The sequence below is a fragment of the Pseudophryne corroboree genome, chromosome 9 (genome assembly GCF_028390025.1).
Source record: "Pseudophryne corroboree isolate aPseCor3 chromosome 9, aPseCor3.hap2, whole genome shotgun sequence".
NCBI classification, from domain to species: domain Eukaryota; kingdom Metazoa; phylum Chordata; class Amphibia; order Anura; family Myobatrachidae; genus Pseudophryne; species Pseudophryne corroboree.
The window spans coordinates 400,234,204-400,255,876 of NC_086452.1; the positions used below are offsets into that span (position 1 = coordinate 400,234,204).

Below are 21,673 nucleotides of genomic sequence, written 5' to 3' on the forward strand. Positions count from 1 at the left end.
AATTCCCGTGATACTGGCGTATAATTCCTGTGATATTGCCGTATAATTCTCAGAATACTGGCGTATAATTCCTATGATATTGCTGTATAATTCCTGTGATATTGCCGTATAATTCTTGGAATACTGGCGTATAATTCCTGTGACATTGCCATATAAATCTCGGAATCCTGGCGTATAATTCCTTTGATATTGCGTATAATTCTCGTAATACTGGCGTATAATTCCTGTGACATTGTCGTATAATTCTCGGAATACTGGTGTATAATTCCTTTGATACTGCCATATAATTCCCGTGATACTGGCATATAATTCCTGTGACATTGACGTATAATTCCTGTGATATTGCCATATACTTCTCGGAATACTGGCGTATAATTCCCATGATACTGGTGTATAATACCTGTGATATTGCCATATAATTCTCGGAATACTGTCGTATAATTCCTGTGATACTGCCATATAATTCCCGTGATACTGGTGTATAATTCCTGTGATATTGCCATATAATTCTCGGAATACTGGAGTATAATTCCCGTGATACTGGCATATAATTCCTGTGATATTGCTGTATAATTCCCGTGATACTGCCATATAATTCCAGTTATCCTGCCATATAATTCCATATAAAAACCATATAATTCCGTTTAAATCCAGTCCAGTGGTGCTGCCATATAAATTCAGTGGTGCTGTCCTCTGCTGTATATTATTTACTCCAAATAAAGGGCTTATTAATATTTAATCCAAATAATTTTTACAGGGTTTGCCCTGTGAGGTGTAGGGGTACGCTCTCTTGTGCCACGTATTGTGTTATATAACTCCAGAAAAATAATGGAGAACAAACATTTGGAGGATAAAATAGGGAAAGATCAAGAACCACGTCCTCCTAGTGCTGAAGCTGCTGCCACTAGCCATGACATAGACGATGAAATGCCATCAACGTCGTCTGCCAAGGCCGATGCCCATTGTGATAGTAGAGGGCATGTCAAATCCAAAAAGCCAAAGTTCAGTAAAAAAAAGAAAAAAAAAGAAATTGAAATGGTCTGAGGAGAAACGTAAGCTTGCCAATATGCCATTTACGACACAGAGTGGCAAGGAACGGCTGAGGCCCTGGCCTATGTTCATGACTAGTGGTTCAGCTTCACATGACGATGGAAGCCCTCATAACTGAGGTCTTGACACTTATGTTGGTGTTAGACGTGCGTCCGGTATTCGCCATTAGTGGAGTGGGATTTAGACAATTGATGGAGGTATTGTGTCCCCGGTACCAAATCCCATCTAGATTCCACTTCACTAGGCAGGCGATACCGAGATTTTGCTATTTAATTCCAGTGATTTGGACATATAATTATTAATTACAGTGATTTTGCCAATTAATTCCAGTGATTTGGACGTAGAATTACAGTGATTTTGCAGTATAATTCCAGTGATTTGGACGTATAATTATTAATTCCAGTGATTTTGCCAATTAATTCCAGTGATTTGGACGTATAATTACAGTGATTTTGCAGTAAAATTACAGTGATTTGGACGTAAAAATATTAATTACAGTGATTTTGCCAATTAATTCCAGTGATTTGGACGTATAATTCCAGTGATTTGGATGTATAATTCCAGTGGGAATTGTTTGTGTCACTTGGCTTAGTCATACAGCTACCTCATTGCACCTCTTCGACATCTTTGCTTGAGGTGCTGTTTGGGGCCTAGTTTTTGAAAAGTTCCATCCTATCTGTCACTGCCGTATGAGTCCAGGGGTACTGCTGTATTAGTCCTGGGGTACTGCTGTATAAGTCCACCAATTGCAGAATTTATTCAAAATGACAGGAGCGTGCTGGAGATGCTGCGAGAGGACCGAACAATTGCGGCCCACTCTCGACATTCAGCCACTGCGTGACACTACTAGATGGATCAGGTGGTTGTGTCGCTTAGCTTAGTCATACAGCAACCTCGGTGCACCTTTTTTTCTTCTTTGCATCATGTGCTGTTTGGGGCCTTTTTTTGGTATCTGCCCTCCTGTCGGCCACTGCAGTGCCACTCCTAGATGGGTCAATTGTTTGTGTCGCTTGGCTTAGTCATACAGCTACCTCATTGCACCTCTTCTACATCTTTGCATGAGGTTCTGTTTGGGGCCTAGTTTTTGAAAAGAGCCATCCGGTCTGACACTGCAGTGCCACTCCTAGATGGGCCAGGTGTTTGTGCCGCACACTTGTGTCGCTTAGCTTGGTATATAGCAACCTCGGTGCAACTTTTAGGCCTAAAAACAATATTGTGAGGTGTGAGGTGTTCAGAATAGACTGAAAATGAGTGGAAATGAATGTTATTGAGGATAATAATACCGTAGGAGCAAAATTACCCCCAAATTCTGTGATTTTAGCTGTTTTTATGTTTTTTTCAAAAATCATCCAGATCCAAAACCAAAACCAAAACACGAAAGTGTAATTAGAACCAAAACCAAAACACAAAACACGAAAAGTGCCAGCCGCACATCTCTACCATGAAGAGGTTACAGAAGATGCTACAGGATGATAAAATAATAACTCACCTTTTTGTCCTATTAGTCCTGGAGAACCTGCTGTTCCTGTTGATAACCAAATACATGCAATGAAATGACAAGACAAGGAAATACATTACAATACAATAGCATACTTTATAAGGGAGCGCCAACTGAGCTTTTCATTTATTTATTTATTAAATTTAGCTCAGTTACTAATCCTTGTATTTGCTGGAGTCACAAGGGTACATTAGAAGATAGCATTCTGTCGGGAGTTATTAGTCAATGGGTGGGATTCAATTCTTTTCACCCTTTTCCACACCCGTTCTGTTTCTGCCCTCAGGGGCATGGTATCATTATTTCAGCTCGCTAACCCCGGAGTAGGGAGGCACCCAACCCTTTACACAGTTAAACCTGATCACTATGGGTGCAATATGCGCAATAACGGAGATCATTTTAGAAAGGAAATTGGGCGTGATATATCATTTGAATCTCACCCATTATGTCTGCACAATGTTGACATATTCATGATGTTGACCTCTGAAATGTTGACATGTGAAATTGCGACATTCTCAGAAAGCTGAAAGTTCTGATTAGGCTGCGACACCAGATGGTTAAGGTTAGGCTGCGTAATGGGAGGGTCAAGGTTAGGAAACGTTAGGGGAGGTTAGTGATAGGCAATCAGGGTTTGGTTTAGCAGTTAGTAATACTCACCAATGGAACCACCACTGAATCAGCTGAAAGCCACAGTCAGCTGACCCCTGGGACCCAGAAGACACCGCAGAAACCACAGCACCTGCCGAACCAGGTACGACACTGCCAGACCACCAGGAATGTTTTACGGACATTCTAATCATGCCGACAGTCCATCCGTGATGACATGAGTAATGTCAACGTGGTTACTGTTGATATGCCAAGCATGTTGATATGCTGCATGTCGACATCACAATCATGTCTACATTCTCATATCAACATTATGAATGTCGAAATGATGAATGGCAACAAAATATACCGAACCCCATTCGGTGGCTCTTGCTCAATTATCCAGCAGTTCTCAGGCCACACATGAGATCCTCATCATGCGGCATGCTCACATTTACAGCGCACTTCATATTCACTGGTGGTGATACCACACTGTAGGCCTGGTTCAGAGAAGGACGCAAACACAACTGTCTCCAATGGTTGATGGACTGCACATGAGCAGGACCTATTCTGTGTAACTGTATATGCAGAACAGGTCTAGCATGATCACACATAGGGTGGGATGTACTAATACAGTGGTTCTCAACCTCGGTCCTCAAGTACCCCTAACAGTTCATGTTTTTGTATGGCACATGGCAAGGTTCCCTATTGTGCTTGGGTTGGCACCTGTCCATTTGGAGCCAAAACTTCTAATACAAACACTTGGATGGAAGGACAATCCAACATTATGGGTACTCAGTCTTGGATACGGTTGGCGTATTGGAAATTCCCACTTTCTGGGTGGAGGAAATGAATGCAGAACAAATGTATGTGGGCATCAGTTCTAGTAATGATACATTCTGGGTATTAGACTGGTCCAGGAACTGCATAGATAAACCAGTCAGTATCTTTGTGTATGATAGGAGGGCACAGTGTGGGTATTCCTGGACCCTGGTATCAATGATAAATAATGTAAACAACCAACCTGTCTGCCCTGTAGGTCCAGCTTTCCCAGGTTCTCCTTTAGGTCCTGAAAGGAATAAAAATGCTAATGGTCAATTTTAATGTTTAATATTTGCATTTGCGCAGCAGCTACCAGGACCGGGAGCAACTATAATAATTCCTTGCCACTACTACAGTAGCTCAGTGAACAATCTGTTCTGGGCAGTAGGAAACCTTGCTGACATAAACTAGGCACCGTGGTCCCTTGCAATCTAGCAATTTCCACAGTGAAAGCACAATTCACTTCCTCCAGAATTGTGGGTCTGATTCTGAGGTGGAAGTAAAGCAAAAAAGAGCAAGTAACTGTTTACATGGGTATGGAAGTAGGGGTGCTGCGGGAGGGCCCGGGCCCAGGCTAGGATTATATAATAATAATAATAATAATAATAATAATAATAATAATTAACCTTTATTTAGATTTTGCCAACATCCCAAACTCCCAACATCCCCGTATACTGGGCTTAATTCAAACTTGATCGCTCCTCTGCAAATTTGCAGAGATCTGCGATCAGATAGTTGCCTCCCATAGAGAGTGAAAACCCGCCCTGTGCAAGTGTGCGAATGCAAGTGTATGCCAGACAGCTGCAAATCCGTTCACAACTCACTCACCATCCAAAGATTTTTCCAGTCTGTGCGTATCCCAAGACTTACTCCTACAGTGTGATAGAAACAGGCTGATTGGGCCGGAGCTGACATCACACACCCTCCCTGACAACACTTGGGCACGTCTGCATTTTTCCTGACACTCCCAAAAAATGGACAGTTACCACCAACAATGTCCGCTTCCTTTCAATCACCTTGCCACTGTTTGGGCTTGCCCCTGCGCATTGCGGTACATACACATGCGCAGTCATAAGATAATAGGACGCTGTGCGATTTCGCACAACAGCGATCAAGTCTGAATTAGGCCCAACTGTCCAGTCGGGACAGTGCCTGAAAAGTGATACTGAACTGCTAAAATCGTGACAGTTGGGAGTTATGTAAATTCTCTCCCACAACGATATTAGTCTATGAGTATGTTTTTGTACGCAGTGAGGAGACCAGAACACCCATAGGATGCACCTGCAGCTTTGGGGAGAACATTCATAATCCACACACATAGTGCCATGGTGCTAACCGCTGTGCCACTATATCATTCCAATCACATCCATATTTTTTCAAACCTCAATAAAGTACTGAACAACAATATTGATGCCATTCATACAATAACACATACCCCATTGTTACTCACTTTTATCTCATCTGTTGGATTGGTTATCCCAGTTCAGCATATTTTATATTACATATTCATCATTGCAGGAAAGGCAACTGTATGTAGCACATAAGTGACCACTTACCTTTTTCTCCAGACGGACCAGTTTCTCCTTTTTGTCCAGAAGTTCCCGGCAGCCCAGGGCATCCTCGAAGAATGGCCAATTTATCAGATTCCCCAATCCCCACAAGCTTTACATCTGCAGGCCAAGATAATAGAGGAGAGGTATAATATATGTAGGGCGACAGATAGCAAGGACAGCCATTGCTGACAAATCACCTCTCTGAAGATAACATCACTGGATACCTGCTGGGCATTCATCCACACAGCTCACCTCACCTTCTTCAGTCTAATGCAATATGGTGGATATGCATAGCTGGATTGTTGTGTATTATATTTCTGGGGTGAATTTATGGCATTAATGGTATCAGAAGATAGCTGCTTAAATATAAAACCTGACCATTGAACCTGCCAAAGTTCTTATTAGAATTTTCTGTGCAGTTACATTTAAAAACTATGGTCATTTGGGGCAGATCCTTGTACCTTTTTCTTAACAGGCCACGCTGCTTCAGGTTGCCAAAATGTTGATCAGCTGTCCAGCATATTGCATACTACATACAGTAATTCCTCAGTGCCTATTAAGTGCCTGGAAAAAACTCCAAACTGGCTCCTATGCATTTATGTGTGTGATGGAAAAGTTTCGCACCCTGAGACAGCTACCTGTGCTGTAGCTGGGAATGGCTAAGGAATGATTTTATCTTTAAAAAATCAACACAATGACCATGATGAGAAAATACTAGAGATGAGCGGGTTCGGTTTCTTTGAATCCGAACCCGCACGAACTTCACTTTTTTTTCCACGGGTCCGAGCGACTCGGATCTTCCCGCCTTGCTCGGTTAACCCGAGCGCGCCCGAACGTCATCATGACGCTGTCGGATTCTCGCGAGACTCGGATTCTATATAAGGAGCCGCGCGTCGCCGCCATTTTCACTCGTGCATTGAGATTGATAGGGAGAGGACGTGTCTGGCGTCCTCTCCATTAGAATAGAGATAGATAGATTAGATAGAGAGAGATTGTGCAGAGTCGCAGACAGAGTTAGTTTACCACAGTCAGTGACCAGTGCAGTTGCTAGTTAACTTTTATTTAATATAATATATCCGTTCACTTCTCTCTGCTATATCCGTTCTCTGCCTGAAAAAAAAAACGATACACAGCACAGTCAGTCACACAGTGTGACTCAGTCTGTGTGCACTCAGCTCAGCCCAGTGTGCTGCACAGTCATCAATGTATAAATTAAAAGCTTATAATTAATTGTGGGGGAGACTGGGGAGCACTGCAGGTTGTTAGCAGGAGCCAGGAGTACAATTATATTAATTAACAGTGCACACTTTTGCTGCAGGAGTGGTGACCAGTGCCTGACCACCAGTATAGTATTGTTGTATACTACTAATATCTCTTTAAATATCAACCAGTCTATATTAGCAGCAGACACAGTACAGTGCGGTAGTTCACGGCTGTGGCTACCTCTGTGTCGGCACACGGCAGGCAGTCCGTCCGACCAGAATTGTATTATTTATTATTATATACCTACCACCTAACCGTGGTTTTTTTTTCATTCTTTATACCGTCATAGTGTCATCCTAATTGTTACGAGTATACTACTATCTCTTTATCAACCAGTGTACAGTGCGGTAGTTCACGGCTGTGGCTACCTCTGTGTCGGCACACGGCAGGCAGTCCGTCCGACCAGAATTGTATTATTTATTATTATATACCTACCACCTAACCGTGGTTTTTTTTTCATTCTTTATACCGTCATAGTGTCATCCTAATTGTTACGAGTATACTACTATCTCTTTATCATCCAGTGTACAGTGCGGTAGTTCACGGCTGTGGCTACCTCTGTGTCGGCACACGGCAGGCAGTCCGTCCGACCAGAATTGTATTATTTATTATTATATACCTACCACCTAACCGTGGTTTTTTTTTTCATTCTTTATACCGTCATAGTGTCATCCTAATTGTTACGAGTATACTACTATCTCTTTATCAACCAGTGTACAGTGCGGTAGTTCACGGCTGTGGCTACCTCTGTGTCGGCACACGGCAGGCAGTCCGTCCGACCAGAATTGTATTATTTATTATTATATACCTACCACCTAACCGTGGTTTTTTTTTCATTCTTTATACCGTCATAGTGTCATCCTAATTGTTACGAGTATACTACTATCTCTTTATCAACCAGTGTACAGTGCGGTAGTTCACGGCTGTGGCTACCTCTGTGTCGGCACACGGCAGGCAGTCCGTCCGACCAGAATTGTATTATTTATTATTATATACCTACCACCTAACCGTGGTTTTTTTTTCATTCTTTATACCGTCATAGTGTCATCCTAATTGTTACGAGTATACTACTATCTCTTTATCAACCAGTGTACAGTGCGGTAGTTCACGGCTGTGGCTACCTCTGTGTCGGCACACGGCAGGCAGTCCGTCCGACCAGAATTGTATTATTTATTATTATATACCTACCACCTAACCGTGGTTTTTTTTTCATTCTTTATACCGTCATAGTGTCATCCTAATTGTTACGAGTATACTACTATCTCTTTATCAACCAGTGTACAGTGCGGTAGTTCACGGCTGTGGCTACCTCTGTGTCGGCAGTCGGCAGGCAGTCCGTCCATCCATAATTGTATTATTATTATAATATATACCACCTAACTGTGGTTTTTTTTGCATTCTTTATACCGTCGTCATAGTGTCATACTAGTTGTTACGAGTATACTACTATCTCTTTATCAACCAGTGTACAGTGCGGTAGTTCACGGCTGTGGCTACCTCTGTGTCGGCAGTCGGCAGGCAGTCCGTCCATCCATAATTGTATTATTATTATAATATATACCACCTAACCGTGGTTTTTTTTTCATTCTTTATACCGTCGTCATAGTGTCATACTAGTTGTTACGAGTATACTACTATCTCTTTATCAACCAGTGTACAGTGCGGTAGTTCACGGCTGTGGCTACCTCTGTGTCGGCAGTCGGCAGGCAGTCCGTCCATCCATAATTGTATTATTATTATAATATATACCACCTAACCGTGGTTTTTTTATACCACCTAACCGTGGCAGTCCGTCCATAATTGTATACTAGTATCCAATCCATCCATCTCCATTGTTTACCTGAGGTGCCTTTTAGTTCTGCCTATAAAATATGGAGAACAAAAAAGTTGAGGTTCCAAAATTAGGGAAAGATCAAGATCCACTTCCACCTCGTGCTGAAGCTGCTGCCACTAGTCATGGCCGAGACGATGAAATGCCAGCAACGTCGTCTGCCAAGGCCGATGCCCAATGTCATAGTACAGAGCATGTCAAATCCAAAACACCAAATATCAGAAAAAAAAGGACTCCAAAACCTAAAATAAAATTGTCGGAGGAGAAGCGTAAACTTGCCAATATGCCATTTACCACACGGAGTGGCAAGGAACGGCTGAGGCCCTGGCCTATGTTCATGGCTAGTGGTTCAGCTTCACATGAGGATGGAAGCACTCAGCCTCTCGCTAGAAAACTGAAAAGACTCAAGCTGGCAAAAGCACCGCAAAGAACTGTGCGTTCTTTGAAATCCCAAATCCACAAGGAGAGTCCAATTGTGTCGTTTGCGATGCCTGACCTTCCCAACACTGGACGTGAAGAGCATGCGCCTTCCACTATTTGCATGCCCCCTGCAAGTGCTGGAAGGAGCACCCGCAGTCCAGTTCCTGATAGTCAGATTGAAGATGTCAGTGTTGAAGTACACCAGGATGAGGAGGATATGGGTGTTGCTGGCGCTGGGGAGGAAATTGACCAGAAGGATTCTGATGGTGAGGTGGTTTGTTTAAGTCAGGCACCCGGGGAGACACCTGTTGTCCGTGGGAGGAATATGGCCGTTGACATGCCAGGTGAAAATACCAAAAAAATCAGCTCTTCGGTGTGGAGGTATTTCACCAGAAATGCGGACAACAGGTGTCAAGCCGTGTGTTCCCTTTGTCAAGCTGTAATAAGTAGGGGTAAGGACGTTAACCACCTCGGAACATCCTCCCTTATACGTCACCTGCAGCGCATTCATAATAAGTCAGTGACAAGTTCAAAAACTTTGGGTGACAGCGGAAGCAGTCCACTGACCAGTAAATCCCTTCCTCTTGTAACCAAGCTCACGCAAACCACCCCACCAACTCCCTCAGTGTCAATTTCCTCCTTCCCCAGGAATGCCAATAGTCCTGCAGGCCATGTCACTGGCAAGTCTGACGAGTCCTCTCCTGCCTGGGATTCCTCCGATGCATCCTTGCGTGTAACGCCTACTGCTGCTGGCGCTGCTGTTGTTGCCGCTGGGAGTCGATGGTCATCCCAGAGGGGAAGTCGTAAGCCCACTTGTACTACTTCCAGTAAGCAATTGACTGTTCAACAGTCCTTTGCGAGGAAGATGAAATATCACAGCAGTCATCCTACTGCAAAGCGGATAACTGAGTCCTTGACAACTATGTTGGTGTTAGACGTGCGTCCGGTATCCGCCGTTAGTTCACAGGGAACTAGACAATTTATTGAGGCAGTGTGCCCCCGTTACCAAATACCATCTAGGTTCCACTTCTCTAGGCAGGCGATACCGAGAATGTACACGGACGTCAGAAAAAGACTCACCAGTGTCCTAAAAAATGCAGTTGTACCCAATGTCCACTTAACCACGGACATGTGGACAAGTGGAGCAGGGCAGGGTCAGGACTATATGACTGTGACAGCCCACTGGGTAGATGTATGGACTCCCGCCGCAAGAACAGCAGCGGCGGCACCAGTAGCAGCATCTCGCAAACGCCAACTCTTTCCTAGGCAGGCTACGCTTTGTATCACCGCTTTCCAGAATACGCACACAGCTGAAAACCTCTTACGGCAACTGAGGAAGATCATCGCGGAATGGCTTACCCCAATTGGACTCTCCTGTGGATTTGTGGCATCGGACAACGCCAGCAATATTGTGTGTGCATTAAATATGGGCAAATTCCAGCACGTCCCATGTTTTGCACATACCTTGAATTTGGTGGTGCAGAATTTTTTAAAAAACGACAGGGGCGTGCAAGAGATGCTGTCGGTGGCCAGAAAAATTGCGGGACACTTTCGGCGTACAGGCACCACGTACAGAAAACTGGAGCACCACCAAAAACTACTGAACCTGCCCTGCCATCATCTGAAGCAAGAAGTGGTAACGAGGTGGAATTCAACCCTCTATATGCTTCAGAGGTTGGAGGAGCAGCAAAAGGCCATTCAAGCCTATACAATTGAGCACGATATAGGAGATGGAATGCACCTGTCTCAAGTGCAGTGGAGAATGATTTCAACGTTGTGCAAGGTTCTGATGCCCTTTGAACTTGCCACACGTGAAGTCAGTTCAGACACTGCCAGCCTGAGTCAGGTCATTCCCCTCATCAGGCTTTTGCAGAAGAAGCTGGAGGCATTGAAGAAGGAGCTAACACGGAGCGATTCCGCTAGGCATGTGGGACTTGTGGATGCAGCCCTTAATTCGCTTAACAAGGATTCACGGGTGGTCAATCTGTTGAAATCAGAGCACTACATTTTGGCCACCGTGCTCGATCCTAGATTTAAAGCCTACCTTGGATCTCTCTTTCCGGCAGACACAGGTCTGCTGGGGTTGAAAGACCTGCTGGTGACAAAATTGTCAAGTCAAGCGGAACGCGACCTGTCAACATCTCCTCCTTCACATTCTCCCGCAACTGGGGGTGCGAGGAAAAGGCTCAGAATTCCGAGCCCACCCGCTGGCGGTGATGCAGGGCAGTCTGGAGCGACTGCTGATGCTGACATCTGGTCCGGACTGAAGGACCTGACAACGATTACGGACATGTCGTCTACTGTCACTGCATATGATTCTCTCAACATTGATAGAATGGTGGAGGATTATATGAGTGACCGCATCCAAGTAGGCACGTCACACAGTCCGTACTTATACTGGCAGGAAAAAGAGGCAATTTGGAGGCCCTTGCACAAACTGGCTTTATTCTACCTAAGTTGCCCTCCCACAAGTGTGTACTCCGAAAGAGTGTTTAGTGCCGCCGCTCACCTTGTCAGCAATCGGCGTACGAGGTTACATCCAGAAAATGTGGAGAAGATGATGTTCATTAAAATGAATTATAATCAATTCCTCCGCGGAGACATTGACCAGCAGCAATTGCCTCCACAAAGTACACAGGGAGCTGAGATGGTGGATTCCAGTGGGGACGAATTGATAATCTGTGAGGAGGGGGATGTACACGGTGATATATCGGAGGGTGAAGATGAGGTGGACATCTTGCCTCTGTAGAGCCAGTTTGTGCAAGGAGAGATTAATTGCTTCTTTTTTGGGGGGGTCCAAACCAACCCGTCATATCAGTCACAGTCGTGTGGCAGACCCTGTCACTGAAATGATGGGTTGGTTAAAGTGTGCATGTCCTGTTTTGTTTATACAACATAAGGGTGGGTGGGAGGGCCCAAGGATAATTCCATCTTGCACCTCTTTTTTCTTTTCTTTTTCTTTGCATCATGTGCTGATTGGGGAGGGTTTTTTGGAAGGGCCATCCTGCGTGACACTGCAGTGCCACTCCTAGATGGGCCCGGTGTTTGTGTCGGCCACTAGGGTCGCTTATCTTACTCACACAGTCAGCTACCTCATTGCGCCTCTTTTTTTCTTTGCGTCATGTGCTGTTTGGGGAGGGTTTTTTGGAAGGGACATCCTGCGTGACACTGCAGTGCCACTCCTAGATGTGCCCGGTGTTTGTGTCGGCCACTAGGGTCGCTAATCTTACTCACACAGTCAGCTACCTCATTGCGCCTCTTTTTTTCTTTGCGTCATGTGCTGTTTGGGGAGGGTTTTTTGGAAGGGCCATCCTGCGTGACACTGCAGTGCCACTCCTAGATGGGCCCGGTGTTTGTGTCGGCCACTAGGGTCGCTTATCTTACTCACACAGCGACCTCGGTGCAAATTTTAGGACTAAAAATAATATTGTGAGGTGTGATGTGTTCAGAATAGGCTGAAAATGAGTGTAAATTATGTTTTTTGAGGTTAATAATACTTTGGGATCAAAATTACCCCCAAATTCTATGATTTAAGCTGTTTTTTAGGGTTTTTTGAAAAAAACACCCGAATCCAAAACACACCCGAATCCGACAAAAAAAATTCGGTGAGGTTTTGCCAAAACGCGGTCGAACCCAAAACACGGCCGCGGAACCGAACCCAAAACACAAAACCCGAAAAATTTCCGGCGCTCATCTCTAGAAAATGCACAGAGAACCTTTAGTTTTTTTTAGTGGTGTGTAGAGGTTTTAGTTTGGGCAGTGGAGGAATGTCTCCCGGCTTGTGGCCACCCCACCGCACCCACACATAAACTCCCCACCCCCTGTGCAGTCAGAAAGGGCCTGAGGATATGTTTCACGATGAAACGCATCATCATGTCTCCACCCCCTGTCCCACAAACAATTACCCTAACTACATAGATCTTATTGTACAATGCCAAGAGATCACCTCCCCAGTGGAATCTAATCAAGCCATAAGGGGCATATTTATTAACACTTTTTCAGGAATCCTCAGGATCAGCTCATACCCTTCAACATTTTACACATAAAAATTTGTACAAATTAGGAAAGGGGGCATGGCCACGGGATAAGGGGGCATGGCATGACCATTTTCTTATACTTTCAATGGGAAAATGGAGAGTCAAAAATCGGTACAGACCACAGAAAAAAAGTACTGTACCTGCCAAAAAGGTACAGTTGGAAGGTATGTCAGCTGTTTTCGAATGACTCCCACAAAAATGAAGTACCTCAGAATGTATGAAAGTGTGACCGTGACCGCAGCAGATTTTAGATATACAGTATGATCTAATCCATCTGTTTTTGTTCAGAAAAAGCCGCCCTTTCCCTTATGACATGTGCTATGCTTTCCGGAGCTTGGCCCTGATACTGTAGCTTCATCCTTTGCAGATGGCTCTAGACATTGTAGCGGGTGTGTATCATTCTACCGGCGCTGGGTATCCCGGCGGTTAGTATTCTGACTACTGTACCCCGGTGGCAGAATGCCTGTGGGGGGGAAGGGCGAACGCAACAAGCCCCTTGCGGGCTTGGTGGCTACCTGCGGTTGCCACAGGTTCTATTCCCACTCTATGGTTGTCGTGGACATCCACGAGTGGGAATAGTCCCTGCTAGTCGGCATGCCAGCTTTCGGAATCTAGAGCGGGCGGGATGTAGGGAGAGATAATGTGACCAGCGGTCTCCTTACTGACGATCACATAACTACATCCCATTGCAGCCTGTAGGCAAATTGTTGGGTAGAGAGATCCAAGAGGTCCCCTTCCATTAACCACTGCTAGCACATCATCATCAGACCGATGACTGGTCATGTGCAGAACCTCTGCCAGGTCAGAATCATAGGTGTGCGCAGGGGGGGTGCCTGGTGCGCACAGGCACCCCCTAATGTCCGGCACCCCGATCTCACATGCCTGATGCAGCGATCGCCGAGCAGGCTGATTACTGTCCCCTCTGCACTGCACCCTGTCAAGATTGCATTACTGACTGGACGCCTGGGTTAATCAAGGGTGCCACTGCCACCGGCTTTCAATCTCCCGGCTCCATCTCCATGTACAAAAACAGCGTGATGTGACGTGATGACGTCATGCTGCTCGTACGCCCACCAGTCACACCCGCCACACGCCCACCTCTCTCTTTCCATACTATGCCAACGCGAGCCACTGATGAGCAGCATGCAGCCAGCGTTCCTCTTAGGAAGACAAATTCAATACTGGCAGGCAGTCTGTAGCAGCATTGACACGTCTCTCGTTTTTCCAGCAGCCGCAGTACTAGTCTGCGACTGTCAGTGAGTGACTGACTTGTAAGTAAGCTGCTGCAGCTTGCAGGGGAGAGTGAGGGGGAGCCAGACCAGGCTGAAGAGGAGCAGTGTAATTGTAGTGAGTGCCATCAGGGGTGTTTGTTTGGTGCACACCACAACATGTGACAATGTATCTGCTTTATTAGGATTGGTACAAGGGTGGATATTTTATATTGCGTTGACCATTAATAGATAGTGCTAGACACGCCCAAAAGGCGGTGCTAGACACACCCCTCCAACGGTGCACCCCCTAATAAAATGTGCTGCGCACGCCTATGGTCAGAATCCAGCAGAAAAGTGATCATGTAAACAGTCACTTTAGTATTTTGCACTGATGTACTCCCATCTCAGCCAATATTCCTGCAAGATTACATTTTTAATATATTCCCCCAATAATTGATTTGTTTTTGCCACAATGTGCAACGATAAGAAAATATAATTATCAGGGTTAAAGCGCTCTATGGGCGGCCTTGCATACTGTATACTGTACTATATGTTTTTTAAGCAATGCCCTGCATCCTGCTGTGTGACCCCTTCTGCTCTACAGCTGTACTCTGAGAAAATGCTTTGGTCAAGCTGTGAAGTAGTTAATTGCCCTTATAGGACAGTTTGGAATGAGGGGCCTAATTCAGAGTTGATCGCAGCAGCAAATTTGTTAGCAATTGGGCAAAACCAAGTGCACTGTGGGGGGAGGGGGTGGGGCAGATATAACATGTGCAGAGAGATTTAGATTTGGGTGGGGTGTGTTCAATCTGAAATCTAAATTGCAGTGTAAAAATAAAGCAGTTAGTATTTACCCTGCACAGAAACAAAATAACCCACCCAAATCTAACTCTCTCTGCACATGTTATATCTGCCCCACCTGCAGTGCACATGGTTTTGCCCAACTGCTAACAAATTTGCTGCTACGATTAACTCTGAATTACCCCCAAGATCCAGAAGGATAGGTCGATAGCAAATAGGTGGACAGTCAATAGGTTGACCGCATATGGTCGACATGCATTAGGTCGACAGGTACAAGAGATTGATATGTAAAAGGTAGACAGTGCTTAAGGTGGACAGGTACTAAAGGTTCAGTTGGTCCACACTATTTTTTATTTTTTTTTATTTTTTTTCATCATTTACCATCCACATGGTCTATGATTGAGACTAGTAACCTGTGCCAAGCACAGTGGTAGCAGAGCAAGGCACCTTGCCTGAAGAGTGGCAGGTGAAGCGGTACACTAATTGGGGTCACATGTGGTTAAAAATGGTAAATGGTACCCCAAAAAAACCTTGGTCAACCATTGTTTGTATTGACCATTTCCATTTTGACCTACTGACTATGTTGACCTTTTGTACCCTTCAAGTTTTTCAGGTTTCTTTTACATGTCACCCTAACAACCATCTTGACCTTTTGACCCTGTCATCACTTTGTATGTCGACCATATGGAGTCGACCTATAGACTGTCGACCTAATTATGGTCGACCCAATGATCCACACCCATTTGGAATGATGCAACTTGGCACGCAAGCTGTACAACTTGTTGAACAAGGCTTAACGTTTTATGATTGCATTGTATGCTGAATACATGCCATGTTATTATAACTTTATTTTACCTTAAAGAAACTGTCTTATTCACAATACATCTAATCCTTGTTCATTCACATTTGTACAGACTAACACCTTGTGCAGGGGAGGCGCATCCCCCTCAGCAAATGGATGCAAAGCAGGGAGGGGCCAGGCTGGATGGGGCACTCTCCTTTCTCTGCATCCCTGTCCCCCCTGCTGCTGCCGACAGCTGTGCCAGTAACACTGTATGTCAGGCAGTGGCACCAGCAGCTGTGCGGATAGGGAGCGGATCAGTCTTCAGCAACCCCCTCTAGTGAAATGCAGCAAGCTCTGAACTGGCCCATCTCACTCTGCTGTGCCTCATATTGCTGTTGCTGCTGCGGCCGCTCGACCTCCTGCCAACTACTCCCGCGCGGCAGCCAAAAAGACCCCAGACTCTTTACAGCGGCAGGTGTCACCGCACCCGCCATTGGCAGAGATGGCGGGCAGTGCCAGAGCCAGAAACCTGGCATTACCAGCAGGTGGTCGCAGCTGTGAGTGCTCGTCACCGAGCAGGGGGAGGGAACGTGGGGGCAGTGGCCGGAGTAACATATACACAGAGACTCCGGGATCTTGCATTATTGCAGATACCTGTAAGTCTCTCAGTAGCTGGAAGTCACCATGGTGACTGCGCCGGACTGTGCAGACACTATGAGACAACAGTGGAGAGTGGAATGCAGGAGAGGGATCCATTGGATTCTGGGAGGTGAGGTCACAAGGGGCTCATAGGTAATCAGGGGGGAAGGTGGATAGCCGGCCCTCTATGTCACAGTTACTTTTTACTGTGTCAGCTCCCCCTGACCCTCTGTGTTCTGTCTAGATGTCACCCCTCCTCTGTATTCTGTGTCAGCTATTGTCATCACCCCTGTGTTTTGTCCAAGGCACTGTCACCACCACCCCCTGTATTCTGTCAGTGTCACAGCCCACCTGTATTCTATCCCAGCCATTGTCACCCCCCCCCATGTTCTGTCCCTACCATTGTCACTCCCCCATTTTCTGTCCCATGAATTGTTATCCCTCCATGTTCTGTCCAAGCCATTGTCACCCCTCCTCTGTGTTGTCACTGTGTCACCCTCCCCTGTGTTCTGTCTCAGTCATTGTGTCACCTTCCCCGTGTTCTGTTCCAGTCATCGTGCCATCACCGCTGTGTTCTGTCTCAGTCACTGTATAACACCCCCCCTCGTGTTCTGTCACTGTGTCACTCCCCCTGTGTGCTGTCCCAGTCACTGTGTCACACCAATGTGGGTTCTGTCCCACTCACCGTGTCATACACACACCCTTTTGGTTTTGTCCCAGTCACTGTGTCACCTCCCCTCAGCCATTTTGAAGCTTGCGCACCGGCAGCTAATCAGAAATAGCTGCAGTGGCTAACAACCGTCACCAGATGTGGCATAATGTGTAAAGGGCATTACTGTGTGTGGCATAATGTGTAAAGAGCATCCATAATGTGTAAGGGGCATTGCTGTATGTTGTGTAATGTGTAAGGGGCATTACTGAGTGAGGTATAATGTGTAAGGGGCATTACTGTGTGTGACATAAGATGTAAGGGGTATTACTGTGTGGTATAATGTGTTCTACGGGGCATTGCTGACTGGCATAATGTGTATAAGGGACGCTACTGTAGCATAATTTGAATTGGTGGTACTATTGTGTGGATACACCCCTTACTTGTGAGACCACACTCCTATTTGCGATGCTGTCCCTTTGTGAAGTATGGAAGGGAGGGCGCAAATTTATAGCTTGCAGGATAGCGCCGAACACCCTAGCACCGACCCTGGCCTAGTGTGCCTTGGTGCATCATTGTACTCTGTCCCAGAAAACAAGGCAGGCGTTGGGTACTCTACCAGTATCCATAGAGGCAAGTCAGGTGTTATTCACTGTTCACAAACAGGAGAAGCGCAGTCGTCTACTCGCTAATCCTCCTCAATACATTACAAAAAGCAAAAAAACAAAATAGTGAATTTCAACTTAAAAAAGAAAAACTCAAAAAGTTTTTCTGACTGTTTCAATTGTACAATATTTGTTTTGCTCCTTGTTACATGTAACCAGACAAGTGTGGATAAAAATAATAAAAGAATAAAATACAGTTTACGGGTTAAAGGTAAAAAGCAGAGAATCCCAGAGTATAATGGAAGACAGATTCCTTCCTCTGGTCTTTAGTGGCTTTCCCTGCAATCCAGATGTGTATTCACATTTGTAGTATCCATAATCTGAAAATGATTAATATTGCCCTCAGGCCCAAATATTTCCCCATCCACCCACGTCTGTTTAGGTCTGGTCATGTCAGTGTATGGTCATTGGGCTTTTACAATGTGTTAGGGAACATGGTTGAGGGGGATAAAGGGAACATGGGGCATAAAGAATATGTGGGACCTTTATTTTATGTGCATTATAGAGAGGTTTCTAGTATAATATTCTGCTCATCTCACTGAACATAGACCCATTGCTTGTTTTTTTCTAATTGCTGACACATTTTACTTTAAGACACATTTGTCCAAAGTATGGGGAAAATAATAACAGAGTGTACAGTATGTTTTCAGGCTTTTATCAGCTTTTTATATTTTTAAACAACTGATGGATATAAAATAAAAATGTACGCTACAAAAATAAACCACTTAATGTACGGAAAAATACAGTTGGGTTGATAGAATAAGAAATAAAAATGCAATTTCTGGTGAAAGCCATGATAATGTGTCCCATTGTAAAGGCAGAATCCATCCCCAGACTTGAAAAAGCGAATCAACAATGAATAAAATACAAATATTACTGTCAAACAAGCTCTAATGGCAAACTTTGATACATGTAGTGTCGGTAGGATACAACTTACCTGGGCAGGTGTTCTCAGCGTGATTGAGAGTAGTCACCAGGCAGAATACAGAGGCCACCAAGATCCACATAGTTACTGATAGGTTGTTACCTTCTGTTCCTCCCTGCCTGCTACAATGTAGTTTCATCAGTGATTCAACATAATAAGAGACCATGTAACTCCTCCCCATGTAAACACTTCTCTGTCTTGAAACATATGTAATACTTGCGCAATTGAAATTCTAATTTTTGTTCCTTATTTGGTCTTCTGATTACAACAATAACCCATGGACAAAGATCTGTGGAATATCTGTCTCAATCCTGCTATGTTTTATTCCACTGACCCTGCAGTAATATGCTAAGCAGTGACACACTGCAAGTCAGTGGCATTAACTGGTGTGGATATCTAGATTTAGGCATGTATTTTTCAATGGGCAAAAAGTACTGTAGCCTCAAAAACACTTACCGTGGGGAGTGGCCTAGCGGTTACTGGGAGTTGTCACATCAACGTTGAGCTCCCACATCCTGTCACCTGTGTGGCTGTGTTTGCGGGCTCCCACAGTGCTCTCCAGACACCAGAGCTAATGGGGTTCTGGTCCCGGTGTCCATATGTTAGACAGACATCCGGTCGACAGGGTGAAAAGGTCGACATGAAATAGGTAGACCGTACAAAAGGTTGACAGGGTCAAAAGATAGATGGAATCACAAGGTCGACATGAAAATGGTCAACATCAAAAAGGTAGACATAGGGTTTTTTAAATTTTACATGTTTTTGGACTTTTTCATACCTTCTCTATCCATGTCGGCATAGAGTTGCTTATAAACCTTGTGGCAAGGCAGTGAGACATTGAGCCCAAAGCGTGGCGAGCAAAGCGAGCCCCACAAGAGGATGCCTTCCTACAATTAGGGGTCCCAGATGACAAAACTCAGGGCCGGCTCCAGGCATGTTCCAATAGAGCGGCCGAACAGGGCGCCGCACTTTATGGGCACCGCTAGCTCTGGCCGTCATATTGGAGCCTGGAGCCGTCCCTGCAGCACTGCACTGTCTGTCTCCCCCGCTAACCGGCGCCGGCCCATGAGCCAACCAGAGCTCGCGGTCCGACAGCTGAGGCTGATTGGCTGCCGGACCGCGAGCTTTGATAGGTTTGCGGGCCGACGCCTAGTTGAAGCGGCCGCCGGAGATTGAGGGCTAGGAGAGGCGCACGCTGCGCTCTCCTCCTGCCCTCAGCTACAAAGCAGCACGGGCAGCGCAGCAGTCTCAACCCACAGGAGCAGACTCGCGGTAAGCAGCACGGGGGGGGGGGGGGGAGAGGAGGATATCTGGCTCTGGGGACATGTCTGGCACTGGGGGCATGGGACATGTGTATCTGGCATTGGGGGCATGGGACATGTGTATCTGGCACTGGGGGCATGGGACATGTGTATCTGGCACTGGGGGCATGGGGCATGTGTATCTGCCACTGGGGGCATGTATCTGGCATTGGGGCATATCTGGCACTGTGGGGACAAGAGTATCTGGCATTAGGAGCATATTGTGTGGGGCATATATGTATCTGGCACTGTGTGGGGCATTTATGTATCTGGCACTGTATGGGCATTTATGTATCTGGCACTGTGGGGGCATTTATGTATCTGACACTGGGGGCATTTATGTATCTGGCACTGGGGGCATTTATGTATCTGGCACTGTGGTGGCATTTATGTATCTGGCAATGTGTGGGCATTTATGTATCTGGCACTGTGGGGGCATTTATGTATCTGACACTGTGGGGGCATTTATGTATCTGGCACTGTGGGGCATATCTGGCACTGTGGGGGCATTTATGTATCTGGCACTGTGGGGGCATATCTGCACTGTGGGGGCATTTATGTATCTGGCACTGTGGGGGGCATTTATGTATCTGGCACTGTGGAGGCATATCTGCACTGTGGGGGCATTTATGTATCTGGCACTGTGGGGCATTTACGTATCTGGCACTGTGGAGGCATATCTGCACTGTGGGGGCATTTATGTATCTGGCACTGTGGGGGCATTTATGTATCTGGCACTGTGCGGGCATTTATGTATCTGGCACTGTGGGGGCATATCTGCACTGTGTGGGCATTAATGTATCTGGCACTGTGGGGGCATTTATGTATCTGGCAATGTGTGGGCATTTATGTATCTGGCACTGTGGGGGCATTTATGTATCTGACACTGTGGGGGCATTTATGTATCTGGCACTGTGGGGCATATCTGGCACTGTGGGGGCATTTATGTATCTGGCACTGTGGGGGCATTTATGTATCTGGCAATGTGTGGGCATTTATGTATCTGGCAATGTGTGGGCATTTATGTATCTGGCACTGTGGGGGCATTTATGTATCTGACACTGTGGGGGCATTTATGTATCTGGCACTGTGGGGGCATATCTGCACTGTGGGGGCATTTATGTATCTGGCACTGTGGGGGCATTTATGTATCTGGCAATGTGTGGGCATTTATGTATCTGGCAATGTGTGGGCATTTATGTATCTGGCACTGTGGGGGCATTTATGTATCTGACACTGTGGGGCATTTATGTATCTGGCACTGTGGGGGCATATCTGGCACTGTGGGGGCATTTATGTATCTGGCACTGTGGGGGCATATCTGCAATGTGGGGGCATTTATGTAACTGGCACTGTGGGGGCATTTATGTATCTGGCACTGTGGAGGCATTTATGTATCTGGCACTGTGGGGGCATTTATGTATCTGGCACTGTGGGGGCATTTATGTATCTGGCACTGTGGGGGCATATCTGCACTGTGGGGGCATTTATGTATCTGGCACTGTGGGGGCATTTATGTATCTGGCAATGTGTGGGCATTTATGTATCTGGCACTGTGGGGACATTTATGTATCTGACACTGTGGGGGCATTTATGTATCTGACACTGTGGGGGCATTTATGTATCTGGCACTGTGGGGGCA

The 21,673-nt window shown here is 45.8% G+C and overlaps 1 protein-coding gene across 1 annotated transcript in view; it reads right to left on the bottom strand.

The window, feature by feature from the left end:
- LOC134958344 (ficolin-2-like) overlaps positions 1-18,878 on the bottom strand; it is a 74,754-nt gene extending 55,876 nt beyond the window's left edge. The window contains exons 1-4 of the mRNA XM_063940889.1: positions 18,743-18,878; positions 5,509-5,622; positions 4,155-4,199; positions 2,540-2,575 (exon numbers count right to left, since the gene is read on the bottom strand). Of these exons, the coding sequence (XP_063796959.1) occupies positions 2,540-2,575; positions 4,155-4,199; positions 5,509-5,622; positions 18,743-18,869 (322 nt within the window). The 5' untranslated portion in view covers positions 18,870-18,878. The remainder of the gene's footprint in view (positions 1-2,539; positions 2,576-4,154; positions 4,200-5,508; positions 5,623-18,742) is intronic.
- Positions 18,879-21,673: the final 2,795 nt, after the last annotated feature.